General features: G+C 59.7%; 3 protein-coding genes across 6 annotated transcripts; 2 read left to right on the top strand and 1 right to left on the bottom strand.

The window, feature by feature from the left end:
* Positions 1-416: 416 nt before the first annotated feature.
* Positions 417-1,847, top strand: CIMAP1B (ciliary microtubule associated protein 1B; the record flags this gene model as incomplete). Its single annotated transcript, XM_079715375.1, has 6 exons — positions 417-525; positions 613-816; positions 1,081-1,185; positions 1,271-1,392; positions 1,484-1,624; positions 1,767-1,847. 6 exons carry the CDS (start codon positions 417-419, stop codon positions 1,845-1,847), a joined length of 762 nt encoding a protein of 253 aa, XP_079571501.1.
* A 3,724-nt stretch (positions 1,848-5,571) lies between these two features.
* SCO2 (synthesis of cytochrome C oxidase 2) lies at positions 5,572-7,304 on the top strand (the record flags this gene model as incomplete). The annotated part of the gene is given in 3 exon segments (XM_079714614.1): positions 5,572-5,671; positions 6,479-7,285; positions 7,287-7,304. Coding segments are annotated over 2 exon segments (813 nt in total). The 5' UTR covers positions 5,572-5,671; positions 6,479-6,490.
* Positions 7,305-7,462: 158 nt separating this feature from the next.
* NCAPH2 (non-SMC condensin II complex subunit H2) lies at positions 7,463-17,169 on the bottom strand. Of its 4 annotated transcripts, none has more exons than XM_079715908.1 (20): positions 16,997-17,169; positions 14,250-14,351; positions 11,894-11,949; positions 11,727-11,811; positions 11,581-11,649; positions 11,402-11,481; positions 11,187-11,320; positions 11,018-11,101; positions 10,415-10,545; positions 9,588-9,659; positions 9,320-9,386; positions 9,070-9,177; positions 8,925-8,978; positions 8,700-8,774; positions 8,530-8,619; positions 8,372-8,443; positions 8,219-8,274; positions 8,039-8,140; positions 7,828-7,944; positions 7,463-7,729 (listed from the first exon to the last, which is right to left on the bottom strand). In XM_079715908.1, the coding sequence occupies exons 1-20, from the start codon at positions 17,102-17,104 to the stop codon at positions 7,589-7,591; spliced, it is 1,803 nt and encodes a 600-aa protein (XP_079572034.1). In that variant the 5' UTR covers positions 17,105-17,169; the 3' UTR covers positions 7,463-7,588. The 4 variants fall into 4 exon arrangements, with proteins under 4 accessions (XP_079572034.1, XP_079572032.1, XP_079572033.1 ...); XM_079715906.1 differs by having other exon boundaries at positions 7,795-7,944; positions 16,997-17,167; XM_079715907.1 differs by having other exon boundaries at positions 7,795-7,944; positions 8,372-8,440; positions 16,997-17,167.
* Positions 17,170-17,182: the final 13 nt, after the last annotated feature.

Genomic DNA, 17,182 nt, shown 5'->3' with positions numbered 1-17,182 from the left:
GGTCAGTGCATCAACTTCGGGGGCCCCCCTCCGGCACCAGGTCCCCCACGCCGCTCCCTCGCCTCGGTATCCTCCCCCAATGTCCCTAAAATATCCCAGTTCTCCAGAACCCCGGGGAGTTCCTCTCCCGCAGGGTTGAGTCCAAACTTGGAGCGCGCACATACACCTCCACTGAACTCATTTTGGGGGTGGGGGACGAGAGACGGCCTCGAAGCTCTGTCCCTGCCCCGCGCCCCTTTGGAGCTGGGAAAGCTACCGTTTGTTTCCCTGGTACTTGGGATAGGCGCGGGCCCCGCCCCGGAGTCCGGCCCGTCTGGAGGGGATAGGGAGTGCGGCCTCGCGAGTCAGGGTGGAGAGGCCGGGGCCGCCACCTTGTGTCCGCAGGTGTTGCCGGCAGCAAGCGCTCCCATCGTACCATGGGCTCGGAAGTCTGGGTCGGCCCGTGGCGGCCGCACCGGCCCCGCGGCCCCATCGCAGCGCTCTACAGCGGCCCGGGGCCCAAGTACAAGCTGCCAGCCAGCACCGGTACCAGCGGCGGGCCGGGGGAGGCGGGCAGGCAGGGGCTAACCCTAACCCTAACCCTAACCCTGGTGATTCTGGGGCGCCCCGCAGGTTACATCCTGCACGACCCATCGCGGCCCCGCGCCCCCGCCTTCACTTTCGGCGCACGCCTCCCCACGCAGCAGACTTCGCGCGGCCCCGGGCCAGGTCACCTGCTGCCCGCTCGCATGACCGTGCGCGGCCGCGACGGCGCCCCCGCCTACTCCATCTTCGGCCGCCCGCGCCACGCAGCGCCCTTCCTCACTCCCGGACCGGGTCAGGACCCTGGGACCCCGGCCTCCCCAACGCCGAGCCGCCTCCAGGGACGCCCACTCGGGAACCCCCCACTGAGCTCGAGTCCCCCTCGGGCACCCTAACACTCCCAATTCGGTCCCCCCATCTCCGGATCTCAAAAGAGCTCCAAGCCTCACCGGGCTTTGACAAATCGTGGTTCGAATTCCCCCTAATCCCTGGACTCCAGCCTGGGCACTCACCAGGCCCCCAATGCAGTTCCGGCCCACACCCCGGTCCGCCCCGTAGGCAGGTACTTCCCGGAGCGAGCGGGGAACGCGGCGTACCCCAGCGCGCCTCGGCACACCATCGCTCCCCGAAACTGGGGCCTCCGCGCGGAGTCGCAGACCCCAGGTGAGCCCAGGAAGGCCCACCCTACACTGGCTGCGGCGGGGAGACCGGCCGGTCCTCAAAGACCCATCCTCGCTGGCTCCCCCAGGCCCCGGGACCTACACTGTGCCGTCGCTCCTGGGCCCGCGCGTCGTCGGTGAAGTCTCGGCCCCGATTTACTCCATCTACGGCCGCAGCGCGGTGGGCAGCTTCTGCGAGGACCTCAGTAAGGTGGGGAAGGGGCTGCCCGCACCGCGCGGGGAGGGGTCAGCGGTCGACGGTCCGAGAAGCCGGACACAGCGCCCCTCCCGCCCTCCCGCAGACCCCCGGGCCCTGCGCCTACCATGTGGTGAGCCCTGGTATCTACAAGCCCCGGGCCCCCCAGTTCTCGATGCTGGGGCGGACTTCGCTCCCCCAAGGCAACAGTCTGAATCCCGGGCCTGCAGCCTACAACGTGGACCAGGTGCTCTGCAGTTCAGGGTCAAGGGTCAGAAGCGGGGTAAAGGGGTCCGGGTCTGGATCGAGGGGCTGAGGTGTGAGGTTGGGACCCGGGAGCCCTGGGCCGGCCGGCCGCGCCAGGCCAGCGACGTCTCCTGGGTCCGCAGCACCGGAAGCCTCGCGGCTGGAGCTTCGGGATCCGGCACTCGGACTACCTGGCCCCGATGGTGATCGACGTGGATGACTGACCAGCCGGGTGGGCGCGGCCCCACGAATGTTTCTTAAAACCTCTGGAGCCAGCAGCCTGTCGGCCTCTCTGTGCTTGCGGCGAGGTGGGCGGGCAAAACGGACAGGTGGGAGGGCCCGCGAAGTCCCGGACTTCTCAAGCTCCCGCAGGCCCTCGTGATTGGCCAGGACTGAAGTGAGCCGGGTAGTCCTGCCCCTCCGAGGCGGCGATTGGCCTAAAACCCTGCCTGTCGGGAGGCCCCGCCCCTCCGCGGCTCCGGCCAGGCGCGCAGTCCCACTGTTCCCACCCTGTGGCCTCCCGCAAGACGGGACGGCAACCGGTTGGGATCCGAAAAGGACCGGCGAGCGCCGCTGTGCAGGACAGGTACGGCCCCGGATCAAGTTGTGAGACCGAGACGTGAGAGCCAGACACGGAGACATGCACACGGGCGACACAGACACGGGACTGAGGGGCGGACACGGGAGAGAAACGAGAACGGGGTCGGGACAAGGGCACTTGGCCTCAGTGACACGGACACAGGGCGGCGACAGGTTCCAGATGTATGTCGCAGCCCGGAGTGGTGGCGGCCCCACCTACCCCTGTCGCACCTGCTGATCTCTCCCGGGGCGGGAGCCAGAGCACAAGCAGCTGCCGGGGCTGATCCGCCTGAAGCAAGGGTACATCAGAGGCTTCGTGCGCGCTGTGCTGGACCGGACGCGCAGGGCGCACACATCCGTGCGTGAGGACGGCTGGCTGCCCCTGACCCCGACCCAGAGGTCAGGCCCAGAGACTGCCTGCCCCCAGGGATGCCACAGCGCCCCACCACTGTCACTGACACTGAGGATAACCCATTGCTGTGGGAACGCCCCCTTTGTGCTGTCTACACCACCTTACCCATGCCGAGGGGCCATGCTCTTGGCCATCTGGCGAAGCATGAATCTGGAGGAGACCGCGGCCCTGGCCAAGTCTGGGCAGCAGCTGGAGTGGCCGCAAGCCTGGTGCCAATACCTTGGGGACAAACATGCCCTGAGGCAGAGTCCTGGCACCTGCCCTGGCTGCCTGTGGCTGCAAGGTTAGAAGGCACCTCCTCTCCAGACCAGAACCGCTGACCTCAAAAAGGCCAGCAGCCACAGGCAGCTCCTAACCTCACGCCTGACCCAGACAGAGCCCCCAAAGGCAGGACCCAGGTTTCTCAGCCCCAGGACAGAACTTGGATCTCCCTTCCCGTCAGCCCCCAATAACAGGACCAAATTATCCAGCTGCCCCTTCCCCTTCGGTTCCCAAGGGAAGAGCTGTGTACTGCTCTCCCTCCATCCCCCACACTTGTACCCCCAGCAGTAGGTACCAGCCTCCTCCCCCAATTGACACCCCCCATCCCAAACAAGGACAATATATTTTCCACTCCCTCTCCAGCTGGACACCCACTACACTGCTCAGTAAATACTTAACTCCAGCTGAGTCCTAACCAAGGAAGGTGAGGAAAAATGTGGGGGTGGGGAGGTGACTGTGCAGGTGAACAGCATCCTTGCCTAGCATGTACCAATAGTCAGCAGACGTGGTCTGGGGGACGTGGGGGGGCACTTTGGGTAAACTGGAGTCTATTCATGGATTCACTGTCACCCAGAGCCCAGAGCATGTACAGGCCGGCCACTGATTGGTCATTGATCTGGGTTATTGATAGAAACATTGGCCAGAATCTCTGAAGGATCATTGGGGAGGATACTGATCAGTTATTTATGGGTCATTGGACTTTGGTCAAGATCATCAACAGAAATTTGATTGGAGTCATTAATAGGGACTTGGTCAAAATAACTGATGGGCTTCTGATCAATCATTAATGGGCCATAGGACATTGATTCATATCTTTGATGGGTCATTAGTGAGGACTTATCAGAACCGTTCACGTCACTGGTCATTATTTTGGACATTTGTCAAGGTTGCTGATGAGTCCTTGGTCAGGGTCAGTGATGCGATCACTGATCAGAGGCCACTGAGGGTCACTGGGAGCCCTGATGCAGGGGAGGTTGGCCAGATGCAAGGGCTGCCAGGGCAAGTGGGCCACTGTATTGTGGGTCAGAGCAGGAAGCTTGTTCCTGCAGATGGAATCCTGCATGAAGCAAGAGATGTGATGGCCACTGTCGACAGCCTGCCACTCATCATGTGTGACCTGACCCCAGACTCCGGGGTCCACCTCCTGCATGTTAAAGACCCGGGACCTATGAACACACACAACCACAGGTGATCTGACCCAAACCCAGGGTCAGTGTCCCACATCACAGGATGCTTGACCACCCACTCAAGAAGGTGACCTGACTGATGCACCGGTCATCCCATCACATAGGGGACTTGACCTTCCATGCTCAGGGTCCCTGACCCCTCATGACTGACTCGAGAGTCAGCATCACCTGCATCTCACAGGAAGCTGCAGGATCTCCATCACCTTAGCCTCCCCCACACAGCCTTCATCCTCAGTAAGAAGGCAGCGGACAGCCTGTCTGCTCTGATGGTAGGCAGGAAGTTCAGAGAGGCCGCAGTCCTTCCCAGCCAGGCACAGGCCCCGGAGCACCTGGAGCCTGTGTGGCCTCTCCATAGGGGTCCCCATGTGGCTGTGGCATGTCTGTTGGCGTGGATCTCCTTATGTGGCCCCAACCTCCCGTTCATAACTCCGGCAGCCTTGGTTCTCAGGTACCTCAGCAGCCCTGTCTCACCCTGCTTCTGCCGGGACAGGCCTCACCGCTGGCAGGTCCCCCCGCCCCCAACTTCTTCAACTCCAACCCAGTGACCTTATCCGAGCAAGGCTGACCTGGCCTCGGGTCTGGGGAAACCCTCACTGCCCTCCCGCCCAGGCCGGGTACAAGGTCTTCCTGACCCCCACCTCTGAAGTCAGGCACACTGCCGCTTCACGTCTCCCCCGCCCCCTCACTCCAGGGGAACTGGCAACCAAGGGGGCATCAGGGGCTGGAGTTTGCACGCGAGACGCGGGGTGGGTCCACGCTGAACCGTGTCTCCGCAGGTTGGCATGGGGCAGCCGCTCTGATCGCCAGGGACAACCCCGCCGTAGGCCGCGCTTTGGAGTGGAGGAAGCGCTGCTGTGCTTGGACGGCCTGGGGCCACCGGGCCTGCGGACCCGGTCACCCATCACCAGGCTCGGTGAGGGGACAGGGAAAGGGGCACCCGCTCTGGCTCAGCCCTACGCCCAGAGACCCCCTCCCCTCCTGAGCCCGGCTCCTCACTCCCCGTCCCACCGCGCGCGCAGGCCGACACGCAGCAACGAAGCCCGAGCGGCGCGCAGCCGTGCAGGTACCTGGTGCGCCGGAGTCGTAAGCGAGAGGGCGGGTAGGGCCAGCGACTAGAGACAGCGCCGAACAAGGAGCCGCCGCCGCGGCGGGCGGAGGCGCAGGGAAGCCCCGCCTCCAACACGTGACCTCTGGCGGACCCACCACCTTCGGCGCACGCGCACGGCCGAGCGCCGGCCAGCTCCAGGCCAGTCTGCGCGAGCGCGGCGTCGTTGACGCATGCGCGCTGGTGTGGTGCGAGGCGGATGATCTCTGCAGCTTCCCAGGTCGCGTCCCCAGACTCCTGACACCGACCCCGGCGCCGGGGACCTGGAAGACCGGCCCGCGAGGCGCGTTCCGGGAGGGCGCCCTGAACGGGGCTCCCGGAGGAAAGGGGCCTCCCGGAGAGGGGCCCTGGAAACGTTCGCAGGCTGCCTCCTTTTGCAGGTCCATCTCGTGCACCGCTTAGAACACATTTTGTAAAGGAGGAAGCTGATGTGAACAGGCTAAGGGGCGTATCCAAGGTCGTCCAGGAGTCTTCCAGAGGGTCCTCCCAGCAGCAGCTGAACAGGTGAGGCGGGGGGTGGGGGTGGGGGCGGGGTCCTAAGACCTCCGCCTAGCAAACCTCCAGAGGGCCCTGAGAAAGGCACAGAGGTCACCGAAGCAACAGCAGGGCGTGGGCCACGAGCTCTGAGCTGCTGTCGGGTACCCGGCTGTGAAGAGAGTGGGCTCGAGGCAAGTGGAAACCTTGTTTCTCTTCCAGGGTGACTGCCGGCCGGAAGTTTCTACGTGCGAGGGGCTCGGGGGGAAGGTGCTGCAGGCTGCGGTGCGGGTGGCACAGGATTTCCGCGGGGCTGGGGCCCAAAGCACCACGGTTGAAGCGGCCTCAGAGGGGAGAGGCTGCAAAAGGGCCGGAGGAGTCAGTCTTGGTGGTGGTGGTGGGGGGTGTTGAGGCCAGAGACTCACCTACCTCCTTTCAAGAAATGGGAGTTTATTGCAAACAGATAAATATGCTCAGGAATCCGGGCGAGGCATGCGCTTGGAATGCTCCTGGTCAGCTCAGACGCTGTGGTGCAGGCGAGGGCTGGGCTGGTTAGAGCTGCAGGCACAGGACCGGGGGCAGAGTCCGGGTGGGATGCGATAGACTGAGGCTCTCAGGCTAAAGGACAGGAGGGACAAGGGTGGACGCTTGATGACACCTAAGCTGGAGTTTGAGGTTTCAGAGGTGAAGCAGTTCTGACCCCAGGTGAGCAGCTGCTGATAGCAGACCCTGTGTAGGGCTGGTCCTTCAGATGGCAGCAAGCATCTCCAGAGTGATGGGGTATGACCCAGTAGGCCGAGGCACCTTCTGGCTCCTGACACCCTTGCTCTTTTCCAGGAGCGTTAGGCCATGCTGTTGCTGGCTCAGGCACCCAAGGCTTGGCACAGGCTCTTTCAGCTCAAGCCTCCAGCCCTCCCTAGGACCCCAGGAGGAGAGGCCCAGCATGTGAGGTGCCGGCTCCTATCAAGGCAGGGCCCTGCAGAGACGGGAAGGCAGGACCAGCCCCAGGGCCCTGGGCTACGAACTAGGTTGCTGATCACAGCCTTGATTGGGGCTGGGCTGGGTGGGGTCTGGCTGGCCATGAGAGCTGAGAAGGAGCAGTGGCAGCAGCAACGACGGACAGAGGCCCTGCGCCAAGCTGCCGTGGGCCAGGGTGACTTCAGCCTGCTGGATCACCGGGGCCAGGCTCGCTGCAAAGCTGACTTCCGGGGCCAGTGGGTGCTGATGTACTTCGGCTTCACTCACTGCCCTGACATCTGCCCCGAGGAACTGGAGAAGCTGGTGCAGGTGGTGCGGCAGCTGGAGGCGGAGCCTGGCCTGCCCCCCGTGCAGCCCATCTTCATTACCGTGGACCCCGAGCGGGATGATGTGGCGGCCATGGCCCGCTATGTGCAGGACTTCCACCCCAGGCTGTTGGGCCTGACCGGCTCTGCTGAGCAGGTTGCCCAGGTGAGCCGCAGCTACCGCGTGTACTACAGCGCCAGCCCCAAGGACGAGGACCAGGATTATATCGTGGACCATTCCATCGCCATCTACCTGCTCAGCCCTGACGGCCTCTTCACAGACTACTACGGCAGGGCCAGGTCGGCCGAGCAGGTCGCAGACAGCGTGCGGCGCCATATGGCTGCCTTCCGCAGCGTCCTGCACTGAGCCGGGTCATTAAAAGGATGTGGTGGAGCTGTGTGTGCCTGAGATCTGTACCAGCAGCCCCTGGAGGCCATGGCAGGAAAGGGGCTGGAGACATGGTAGCTTCCTGGGGTGCAGAGGACAGACAGCCCTTTCCTCCACACGGAACGGTTTTGTAAAGGTTTTTTAAAGGGATTGGCGGAATGACAACACTTTATTGGGCTGGGCGAGCCAGGAAGCAAAGTGGAGTGAGCAGACGCATGCCCAGCACCTGCAGGGGACAGGGCTTCAGGGCCCAACCCCGGTCTCAGTGCTCCCCACTCAGGGCTGGACCATGGAGGGGGCAGCATAGGTCTGGAAGCGCTTGTGGGCCCGCTGGTACGTGAGCAGTCTCAGGGACATGGTATCCACCGCCGCCTCTAGCCCAGGCTGCTGGGTGATCTCCACTGTGTAGTCATTAGCCTGTAGAGACAGACTGTCAGCAGAGACCAGGGACCGCCTCCCTCCCAGGCTCCCAGGCCACTCACCAGCTGCAGGGAGGCCAGCATGGAACGACACACCTCAAAGGCAGGCTGGCCAGCCACCAACTCCGCAAAGGGACACCACTGGTTGAGTTGGCTGAACCTTGAGACTACCTGGTCCCCGTAAGTGTGGATGTCAAAGGGCACATGCTGCTCCTGCAAAGGGGAGGGGCAGGTCCTGGGGCTGGCCCAAGGCAGGCAGCAGGAGGCTCCAGCTGTCCACCAGAGGCCCTGGCCCAGCCCACCTCACCTGCTCCTGGAGCAGGGGCTGGATGACGTCCTCCCAGTCCCTGACGCGCTGGCTCAGCTCTGTCTCCTGGACGAATTTCTGCGAGGTGGCGATGAAGAGCTCCTGCAGGAGGAGCAGGGGCTGTCGCCTCTGTGCAGCGCCCACTGCCCGGCTCCCCCACCCGCTCTGACCTGGGCCTACCACGTTCCTTCGGACCAGCTCCTCGTAGCTTAGGGACGCCGGCATGGCTTCTGCTTCTGGAAAAGGGCAGCCATGAGGTGCTCCGGCCGTGAGCCTCACCTTCTCCTTCCTCCCCTCAGGGTCCCCTGGCCGGCAGCCCACTCCCAGACCTACCCAGGTCTGCGTCTTCCCCAGGCTCGGCCCCCTCAGGCTCTGCGTACTCCTCGGGCTCTAGAAAGTCACCTGCTGGGAGGGGAGGACCCGAGCAGAAGGCAGGTTAGCCCACAGCCGGCGCTGAGCCCCGACCCAGCCTGCCCCCAGTAGGCACCCACCTGCCGCTCCCAGGTCCTCCAGGGAGTCCTCCAGCCGATCCTCCTCCGCAGGCCACGCTTCCTCCTGAGCCCTCGGCAGCCACCGCTCAGCTGCCTGCGCAAAGAGAGCATCTGAGGGGCACTGCCGCCTCCCACCAGGGGCCAAGTGGGGTTCAGGTGGTGGCCGGTACTTGCCTCCCTCCTCTGCAGCTTCCGGAGGGTCTCCAGCTGCTCCCTCACGTGTCTCCAGTACAGGACCTCCATGTCTGCACACGAAAGCTTTGTGAGAAGGGCCCCCTCATCCTGCCCAGGTCCACCCGAATCCACCCAGGGCCTTAGGTGTCCCCAGGCTGAGGAGAGCTGGCAGAGCATGGTGCCATCATCCCTCAGAAGAGCCCACAAGGCCCCGGCCTCACCTGCAAAGGAAGGGCCCTTTCGCCGGGGCCTCCTGCTGTCAGCGTGGTCAGCATCTGCAAGAGGACTGGGTCAGCAGGCGCCTAGCCAAGTCCCACAGCCACACCCAGGCCCTCTGGCCCTGGCCCAGCCCCCAGGCCCACGCACAGGCAGCCAGGTACCACTGGTGGAAGTCCTGCAGCTTGACAGCACCCTTCCTCTTACGCTTCTGTCCTGGAGCCTCCTCCACACAGGGGGGCACAGAGTAGGGCCTACCTGGGGGCAAACAGACGGTCTCGGAGCACAACCATGGCCCAGAGCAGATCACCATGCCCACAGGCCCTGGAGCCCCAGCCTCCACTCAAGCCAGGTGAGCCCAGCCCCAGGTGCCCAGGGGCAGTGCCTCTCCCCCAGTTACCTTTCCTGAAGGGCTTAGAGTCCAGGGAGTCGAAGGGGTCCAGGCCCTGCCAGGGGTCTGGGGTCTCCTGAGCACAGAGCACAAGCAGACACAGGAGAGTGGAGGACATGCACCCTCCCCCCAGTCGAGAGACATAGGGAGGGAGGTGCCCTGGGGCTGCAGGAGAGAGGTCCAATTCTGGGGAAGAAGATTGCTCGAAAGACAGCCACTGCAGAGGGGCCTCAAGCATACCCTCCCTGCTGGGGGTCCAGGCCCCACCAGCCCTCACCTTCAGCCGGGACGCAGGCTCCAGGGCCTCCCTTTGCTCCCGTAGTGCACACCTCCTGGGCTGGGCCGCACTCTGCAAAAAAAACGCCGAGGGTTCCCCTCTCCTCCTCCACCCAAGGCTCCAGGCACCCCAGCAGCCCTGCTCTGGGGCCAGACACCAAGAACCCTGCAGGGATCTTCTCTGGGGGCAGGAAGTTCAAATAGTTTAATGACTAAAAGGTAAAACAAAAGTTCTAGGAAAAACTTTAGGAGAACATACAAATCAGTAAACTAGTGGTCACGGGGTACTTTTTCTTTAAAAAAGAGAAGAATAGAATGATATGATATCCATGTATCTACCAGCCAATATTGACAAATGTTAACATTTTTTCCTATATGTGTCAGGATTTTTCCTTATAAAAAAAGATTTCTTAGCTCTAGGCTGGAGCACAGAGGTGACCCTCGGGGGTGAGGGAGGCCGGCCTGTCCACTCCTGCCAGCCTGGCCTTGGGAGAGTCAGCTCTGGAGACCAGCTGCCATTCTGGGTAGTAACCCTGAGCACCGTGGGCCTTGGACCCTTGGACACCAGCCGCCCCCTCTGAGAGCAGCAGCTGCTCTGCTCGGAGAGGGGAGAGACATGAAAGCTGCTGCCCAAAAGGGCAGGGTGCAGGGCCAGGTCTAGGGCTGGCTGGGGGATGCACCCACTGCCCTGGTGTGCAAGGACCAGAGAGGGGGCAGAGACCAGCGGGCCTGGGAGCAAAGACCAGGGGACTGCCTTCCCTGTGTAAGCGAGACTCTCCCCGCCAGGGCTGAGGGCTAGAGCTTTGCAGGCCGGACTGTGGGTCCCACCTGCTCTGGGCTCCTGGGCTCCTGCAGCTCCATTGGGACCTCAGGGGCTGAGGCCTCGGGGGGCTCTGCTGCCCCCTCTGTATCCTCTTCCTCACCCCCACCTCCGGGCACTGGGCCTTCTGTAGTGGTGCCTAGGCAGGGAAGGAAGAGACCAGTCAGCCCCAAGGAGCCTGAAGACCAGACAGCAGAAGGGGGGCTGCCCCTCTGGGATGAGGGGCCAACCCCAAGGAGAACCTGAGAGGCCATTCCTCTCAGCTTTGTTTGTTACAACCAGACAATGCAGCAGGGCGTTTTACACTCTCATCATACTGTTGCTTTGTTTGGTTCATTTTATTTCTTAGTAATTCTTCTCTTTAAATGCTGCCACCTCTGTCTGCCCAGAGAGGAGGGGGTGGGCCCAAACCTCAGGGCCCCAGAATGGTCAGGGGGTGGTCACTGAACCAAGACAGCACGGCTGGCCAAGGTGGGCCCTGAGCACAGAGGCCTGCTCCCCACGCCTCACCCCTCCACAGGCTGTACAGCGGTGGGCAGGCTGGGGTGGAGGAGTGCAGGGCCCCATCCCCCCACCCCCCCTGCAGCTCCACCCAGCAGCTCTCTCCTCACCTGGCTCCTGGGAGATGCTGAGCACCGGGACTGGGCTCCTGCACGCAGAGGCTTCCACTGGCTGCTCCTCAGCCCTCCCAGCCTCTGGGAGAGACGGGGGATTGAACGGAGCCAGCCCCGCTTACCCCTCAGAAGGCCCCTTCCTTCCCACCAACATCCGAGCCCTCACCCTTCTGGTTCCTCGGCAGCAGTGCCCCCATGGGGGACATGCCCATCGGCTCCAACATGAAGGCTCCTCTGGGGTGGGGGGTGCACGTATTCATCCTAAAATCCTTCCGGCTGGTCAGGACCTCCCCCCGACAGCTGTGCTGGCACAAACACACGTGCTACAGTGACCCTTCCCCAGCACAGCCCACCCTCCACCCACCAGGCTCAGGCCCGCACCTGTACAGGGGGTTATTATTCTTCTCCATCTCATCAGGGGCTACCAGGGCCATGGGCAGGAGGGGGACGATGAGGGTCTCCTGAACAGAGGCCAAGAGTGGGTGAACCATGAGAACCCACGTGGCATGACACCACCTTCCAACACCCCCATCAGCTAAACGCGGGAGAGGGGCGCTCACACTGGGGGCCTGGTCACTCCTCAGATCCACGTTAGCACGGGAATCAGAGAGGTCATCCAACGACAGGAACTGCGGGGGAATGGAGAGCTCAGAAGGGGGTGCCTGGCAAGCACAGGGGGCAATGCCAGGCACCCAGGAAACCTCACCTCATACTCCACTTCCTGGGGGGCCCTGGAGCCGGCGTCCCCAATGGGCCCATCTTCCTGCTCACAGGAGAGCTGCTTGGCCCGCCTGAGAGAGAATCAGTGCAAGGGCATCACAGGAGGCCGCGGGGCCTCCCGAGCTGCATGCAGGCCCCACCTCCAGTACTCACTTCTTGCCAGAGATGAAATCAAGAGCCTGGTAGACCAGCGAGTAGAGATATTCCACCTGGCAACCAGAAGCGGGCAGTGAGGATGCAGAGAGGAGGGGCCCTCCCCAGAGCCTTTCCAACCAGTCGTCCGAGTACACGGAGAAGCCCAGGTGTCCTCTCCAAAACCCCCAGCACAATTCCTGCCAACGTGGCTGCCAGAAATACTTGTCCAATCAAACTGGTATGTTTCCCCAGAATTACCTAACCGCTGCTCTGCGTCCTCACACCACGCCGCAGCAGGTGTGGCCGCCTCCACACTGTGGCACCCCGCCCTGTGCTCCACGCAGCCCTGTCTGCCTTCACTGCTGGCACACCAACCAGCCTGCCTGCAGCAGCACCCAGGGGGTCTCTGCCAGCCCGTCACAGCTCCAGCCACAACCTGTGGGGCCCCACTGTTAGGGTGAGGGTTGGGATCTTCCAGATACCACAAAGCACCCACCAGGAGGGTACATACACACGCTGCCCCTGGGCCATTTCCTCTGGGGTGACAGCGCCCGATAGAAGACAGTGGTGAGCAAAACAGATGGTGGCCCCTGATCGCATGGATCCCACTCACCAGGAATAATAAACATTAACTTTCTTAAGTGTTTGTCACATACACAGGACTGTGCTTCATGCTTCATCTCATTTACTCTGTCTGAATTAAGTGCCATCACTATTCTCATTGTATACGAGATAAACTGAGACTCAGAGAGTCAAAGTAACCTCAGTCAGTAGTGGGTCCAGGACTTGCACCCGGGATGTAGAAATCCAGTGCACCATCTAATACAGCAGCCATGAGCCACAGGTGGCGCAATCAACTTAAATGTTATTAAAAGTTAATAAAACGCAAGATGCCTCAGTCACGCCTGCCACATTTCAAGGGCTCAGGAGCCGCACGTATTGGACAGCACAGATCATAGAACGTTCCCATCACCTCGGAAGGTCCGGCTGGATGGTGCTGACTACAGCCAACGCTCCCCTCACACCTTCCAGACTTCATGCTAACATTGTTACACCTGCTTTATCACATATCTACCCGGCTACATATTTGTCTATCGGTTCACCTTAGGTTTTGTGCTTTCAAAGTTAGTTGCAGATATTCCTTCTTAGGACAAATGCAGAACAAAAGAATCCAATTTAGTTGGATCATCTAGAACAAAAACCAATGAAATCTCAGACCATCTTAATAACTTACAGTGTGCAGAGGTAGGTCCGCTGTGCCCTGCGCCTGTTAACCTGCATGTAGGTTACTCCCCCTCCTCTGTCTGGCTGGGACTCCATTTCTGATCTCCTCAACACACGTCTGGACTCTTAGCTCCTGTGCACTTTTTATTTTCCCCCCTCCCACTAAACCACCAATTTGGGATCAGTGCTGCGGTCCGCTTTTCCACGCTCCTCCACTAGGGGACAGCTACTGCTGCTGGAGAAGGATTTCCAGCATTTAATCTTCACTAGACTACCAATGCTTTCAATTAATTTTTTATTTTGCATTCCCCTCAGCAAATATTTTGAACTTTCGCCAAACCTCACTCTCCAAATTTCCTATCCAGTAGCTGATTCTCAGTAGCTGACTTACATGCTCCATTGTGAAAACTGGGGCCTTAGGTGTGAACTCTGCAAACTGTTGGGACCACCTTCTCTGCATCAGCGTTTCTCCCTGCAGTCTCCTGAGATGAGTTGTCTTTTCTTTTTTTCAAGGCAAGCCCGTCAGCCCATGTTTCTGAACCATTCCTTACCTATTTCTTCTGGTTCCTTGTTTCATCCATTTTCCTCTCCCAGCTCCCCTTTCCCCTCCCCACACCCGGCTGGCCACCCCATTTCCGTGGTTTTCAATTCTGGTTGTCAGAGGGTAGTTCAGAAAGTCCTGCGACCTGCCTGCCCCTCCACCCCACCACCCGGGGATCCTGATTTAATCAGTCTGGGTTAGGCCAAGGCACTGGTGATTAATTGGAGTGTAGCCTGGGTTGAGAGCCACCGATTTAGTATTTGCCCAATCTCTTTCCTTCCCTTTACAATAAAATGTCTTTCTTTCTTTTTCTTCTTCTTCTTTTTTTTTTTTTTTGGCCACATTGCACGGCATGTGGGATCTTAGTTCCCCAACCAGGAATCAAACCCATGCCCCCTGGAAGCGTGGAGTCCTAACCACAGGACGGCCAGGGAAGTCCCAACCCTGCAATTATTAAATCCAAGTTTGTTCTTCGGTGTTAAAAGGTGGCGAGGAATTCGGGGAGGAGGTGGGAGGCGCTGGTGAGCCTGCCACCTGCCCCGGCAGGACAGCAGACCTCGGTCTCACGAGACACTACAACACCAAGACCAGTAGCCAGGAGGGGCCCACCTTCTTACTGTAGACACAAGCGGAGCCCTGGATCAGTAGTGCTGCCTCAATGAAGTTCATTGTGGTTTTGCCTTCGTCAAAAGAAATGCAGATCTGGTCCAGCTGCAAGACACGACGCAGGGCAGTGGGAAGTCTATGCACCCTTCTCGCCGGCAGCCCACCCGCCACCCCACCTTCTCCCAGTGCCACTGGCCCAAAGTACCCATCACCACAAGCAGCCCCTCAGAACGACAGCTCTGGCTCTGCTTAGGGCTCACCGGTTGTGCATTTTTTTAGAGGCAAAAGACAGGTCTTTGTGATTTTCCCTACTTCCTGTAACCTCTGAGACCTAGTGTTTTGGAAGCGGGAGGCCCCTAGAGAGTATCGTCCACGAACGGCCAGAGCTACACACCACCTCCTCTCCAGAGGTGCTCACACCTCACCCATCCTAGTCGGGGCCTACTCAGCCAGACTCCAGCAGGAAGACGCCCACCCCGAGAGAAGGACTGAGGACCCTCAGGGGTGGGGGAGACAGAGACAAAATGCTGGGGTCTCAATCCTTTGAGCAGGAAAGTCAGGAAACACTTCCAAGTACATCCTCCTCCTTCCTCTGCAACCACCAACTCCACAGCCCCTCACGAGCCCCAATTCCTACCACCCCTTAAATCTGTGTCCACCAACCATATGCCAACAGTCCCCAAACCCATCTAGACCAGCTCTCTCTCCTAAGCTGCAGAACTGTGTTTATAGCTGCCCACTAGGTGTGTCCACCAAGACATCCAAAGTCCCCAAACTCTATGTCCACTTAACTCAGGACCTTCCCCACAACCCGGCGCCTCCCTGCTCCTCTCAGGGAACCGTACTCTGAAGCCTCCACATGGTTTTCAAGCTCTTTGCCTTTGCTTTCCATCTGCCTGGAACGTCCAGCCCCAGCGTGCTCAGACTGACCCCTTCAGCAGTCTCCCTAGGACATGCCTTGGGCCTCACCACCGCTAGGGTGGTCTTGTCACACCGAGGCTCTCCTTCCCCAGTGGACTGTGAGCAACGTTAGGGTGATTCCAGCCTTCAGCTCAGTGCCCGACACCGGTGTTCAGTAAATGTCTGATGAGCAAGGTGGTGACAGCGGAGCTACGCCTGAAGACAGATCGATGCTCCCCAGACAGATCAAGGGAACGGCATTTTAGGAAGAGCAAAGGCACCCACACAGAGGCAGTTAGCAGACACAGGTTTCAACGATTTAGGTAAATGAGTACTATGCAAACATGTCCAAAGCAGAGGGTGAGCTGGGGAATAAGGCGAGATACTAGATACTATGGCGGCACAACAAAGGGGGAGAGTCTGAGAGGAGCCACCATGGCACCGCTCCTGCTAATTCCTGAAAGACAGAGGAAGTCTGTGAAGAGGACAGCAACATAAAATGTGTTTTAAAAAAAAGAAAGAAAGAAAGAATGTTCTGGTAGCTATGTGGAAAATGAAAGGAGAAAGACAAAACTAGAGGAAGAGAAATCAGAACTTCAGCGGGCAGAGAAGGTTTGGAAAAGCAGACACATGAAGCAGGAGGGAAGCTGACCAAGCAAGTAGGTTTACCAGGCATCCACAAGCACCCTGCTCAGTGCGGAAGCCTGAATCCACAGCAGCCCCACCTAGCATAGTTCTCTGCATGTTCTCAGGAGACTCTATGTCCAAGCAGAGGTCAATTGTCAGATCAAGTGTCCATTTCACAAACATTTATTCTGCACCTACTATGTGTCAGGCATTCTATTAAGCAAAGGAGAGAGAGCATGAACATAGTCCCTGCCCTCACATAACTTACATTCTAGGGTGGAAACAGACCATAAACAAGTTAGAGAATAGCTTACGATGAACACTCTAAAACACAGAAGGTACTATGACAGAGAACTGTTTTAGACATGGTGATCAGCTGATATTTCAACTGAGAGATACAGGATGCGAAAGAATTAGTCATAAAAAGAACTAGGCAGGGCTTCCCTGGTGGCGTAGTGGTTGGGAGTCCGCCTGCCGATGCAGGGGACGCGGGTTCGTGCCCCGGTCCGGGAGGATCCCACAGGCCGCAGAGCGGCTGGGCCCTTGAGCCATGACCGCTGAGCCTGTGCTCCGCAACGGGAGAAGCCACAACAGTGAGAGGCCCGCGTACCGCAAAAAAAAAAAAAAAAAAAAAAAAAAAAGAGGATGTGGTCAACCCACCAAATGCTGCTGAGTTGAATAAGATGACACTTCTGGTGACCCTAGGATTTGGTAAGAGGCATATCATTATTGATCAAGACAAGAGCAGTCCAAGCGGGCTGAGGAGTGAAAGTGAAGTGCAGAAATGGAGCGGACAGCTCCTTAACGACGTCTAGACACAGCTGTCAAATAGGGAAAAAAGGTTAAATGCTGACGAGATGGAACATGGCAGTCGCTTGAAACTGGTTTGAAAATCTAACATAAGATATCCCTCTTACATCGTGATCCAGACCTCTCACACACCCACACATGCACACAAATCGTATTCTACTCTATCAGAGAAAAATGCTGGTCGCCACTCACTAAGTCGATTTCAAGGCTGCCTAACGGGTAGTTACAGGTGCTGTAAGGACAGCTCCAGGTTAATCTAATAAAGGATGATTTCGAGGGGCAGAGACGGGGCTGGGAAAAAAGAAACGACCCTGAGGATGAGTGCGATCAGAGCGCCAGATGGACACACACAAGGAGGCGGCGGGGCCCCCGGCAGCCCCCGCCCCCCGCCACTCCCCGGGAGCCGCCCTCACCTCCTCAAGATATTCGCCCAGCTGGGCCGCCACATCCACCTCCCAGTTCTTGGTGAGGTCGCGGATGGGCTGCAGGAGGTGAGCGAAGCGCGCCTCCACGTCCTCCATGTCCGGGAGGGGCCGGGTCGGCCCGGGGACCGCAGGGCCGGCTTCGAGTGTCCCAGTGTGCTCAGCCCGCCACTAGTT

This window comes from Hyperoodon ampullatus (genome assembly GCF_949752795.1).
Source record: "Hyperoodon ampullatus genome assembly, chromosome: 11".
Lineage (NCBI taxonomy): Eukaryota > Metazoa > Chordata > Mammalia > Artiodactyla > Ziphiidae > Hyperoodon > Hyperoodon ampullatus.
Note: the sequence above shows the minus strand (reverse complement) of the source record. Positions and strands in the feature narration are given on the sequence as shown.

Bases quoted from the DNA above. Each gene is read 5' to 3' on its own strand.
- NCAPH2 (XM_079715906.1), bottom strand. From the start codon at position 17,104: ATGGAGGACGTGGAGGCGCGCTTCGCTCACCTCCTGCAGCCCATCCGC. The intron at 11,650-11,726 runs GTGAGGTTTCCT...ATTCCCCCGCAG, and splicing joins CCCAGGAAGTGGAGTATGAG to TTCCTGTCGTTGGATGACCT. The intron at 8,620-8,699 runs GTACCGGCCACC...TTGCGCAGGCAG, and splicing joins GCTGCAGAGGAGGGAGGCAA to CTGAGCGGTGGCTGCCGAGG.